The sequence below is a fragment of the Cynara cardunculus genome (genome assembly GCF_001531365.2).
Source record: "Cynara cardunculus var. scolymus isolate 2C chromosome LG 13, CcrdV1, whole genome shotgun sequence".
NCBI lineage: Eukaryota > Viridiplantae > Streptophyta > Magnoliopsida > Asterales > Asteraceae > Cynara > Cynara cardunculus.
In genome coordinates, this window is record NC_037540.1 from 15819678 (window position 1) to 15820968 (window position 1291).

Genomic DNA, 1291 nt, shown 5'->3' on the forward strand with positions numbered 1-1291 from the left:
CTCATTCCAAAGTCCGGTGAGGAAAGTGTTTGGCTTAAGGGTTATCTTGTGGTGTTAAAGTCAAGAAAATGGGTAATTAGGCTCAAAAGAGTTGATCAAAAAGGACATTAGTGTAAGGGTTGACTTTTTGGCTAAATGGTTAAAAATAACATCAAAGATGGCCTTTTTCATTTCCACAACTAGTATCGCCTAAATGCAACCTCAAAGAGTCAAAATGCAAGTTCTAGAATGACATATACATGGAAGATGCAATGCACACATCAAATAAAATRAGATTGAAYAYAATGTTCAATCATGGCTCAAAAGCTCACGGGTGCATTTTTGTCTATAAAATTTAGCAAGACTCACAATGGTCATCTCAAATGTGCTAATCATGACTACACAAGCAAAYSACACARTCATTCATGCTATGGTTTTCATGGCATTACAAGCAGAAAATTATCAACTCATGCAATTTACTTAATAATTGCCCAAAAACAAGCCAAATTCAAAATTTTGTGCAAAAATTTACAAAAATTTGAGCCCTTAATCATGCAATCCCCGCACTAATTCCCTCCCCACACTTAAACCATATATTGTCCTCAATATATGCATGTTGTGGCATAGTCGAAAGCACTGAAAAGCAAAATGGAACAAGAAAACTCCCCTGAATATATAGACTGGTGCCCAATACATGATCCAAGTTGGTGGTGGGTGTCTCTTTGCGCTGGGGGGGTCTAGAACTCTGATATCCAATGAAAGCCAACCTGGAAAACAGACTCATCAATTCGAAGATCACAAGAAAAAATAAAATTGAACTAGAATGAAAAGAAAGCAGTAAAATTGGGTTGCCTCCCAATTAGCGCCTTTCTTTAACGTCTTTGGCTAGACACTTTCCCAACTACTCAATAACGGGCAGTGGCTTAAGAGCCATAACATCAATGTCCGTAGACTGAAAACCTTCATAAAAAGGTTTCAGTCTATGCCCGTTCACTTTAAATGACTTACCCGTTTTTGGGCTTTCAATATCCACTGCTCCATGAGAATAGACTTTAACAACTAAGAAAGGACCAACCCACCTTAATCTAAGCTTACCGGGAAATAGTTTTAGGCGTGAATGAAAAAGTAAAACCTTTTGCCCGACCACAAACTCTTTCCGGGAGATTAGCTTGTCGTGAAAAGCTTTGGTCCGCTCTTTGTAAATCTTGGAGCTCTCATATGCATCATTTCTGATTTCCTCCAACTCTTGCAACTGCAACTTCCTTTGAACTCCCGCATCATCTAGCCGCATATTACATTTCTTGACAGCCCA

General features: G+C 38.6%; 1 protein-coding gene across 1 annotated transcript; it reads right to left on the bottom strand.

The window, feature by feature from the left end:
• Nucleotides 1–880: 880 nt before the first annotated feature.
• Nucleotides 881–1270, bottom strand: LOC112524818. The gene has a single exon (XM_025134766.1). The coding sequence runs from the start codon at nucleotides 1268–1270 to the stop codon at nucleotides 881–883; it is 390 nt and encodes a 129-aa protein (XP_024990534.1).
• Between the last annotated feature and the right edge of the window lie 21 nt (nucleotides 1271–1291).

Coding starts and splice junctions, on each gene's coding strand:
- LOC112524818 (XM_025134766.1), bottom strand. CDS start 1,270: ATGCGGCTAGATGATGCGGGAGTTCAAAGGAAGTTGCAGTTGCAAGAG.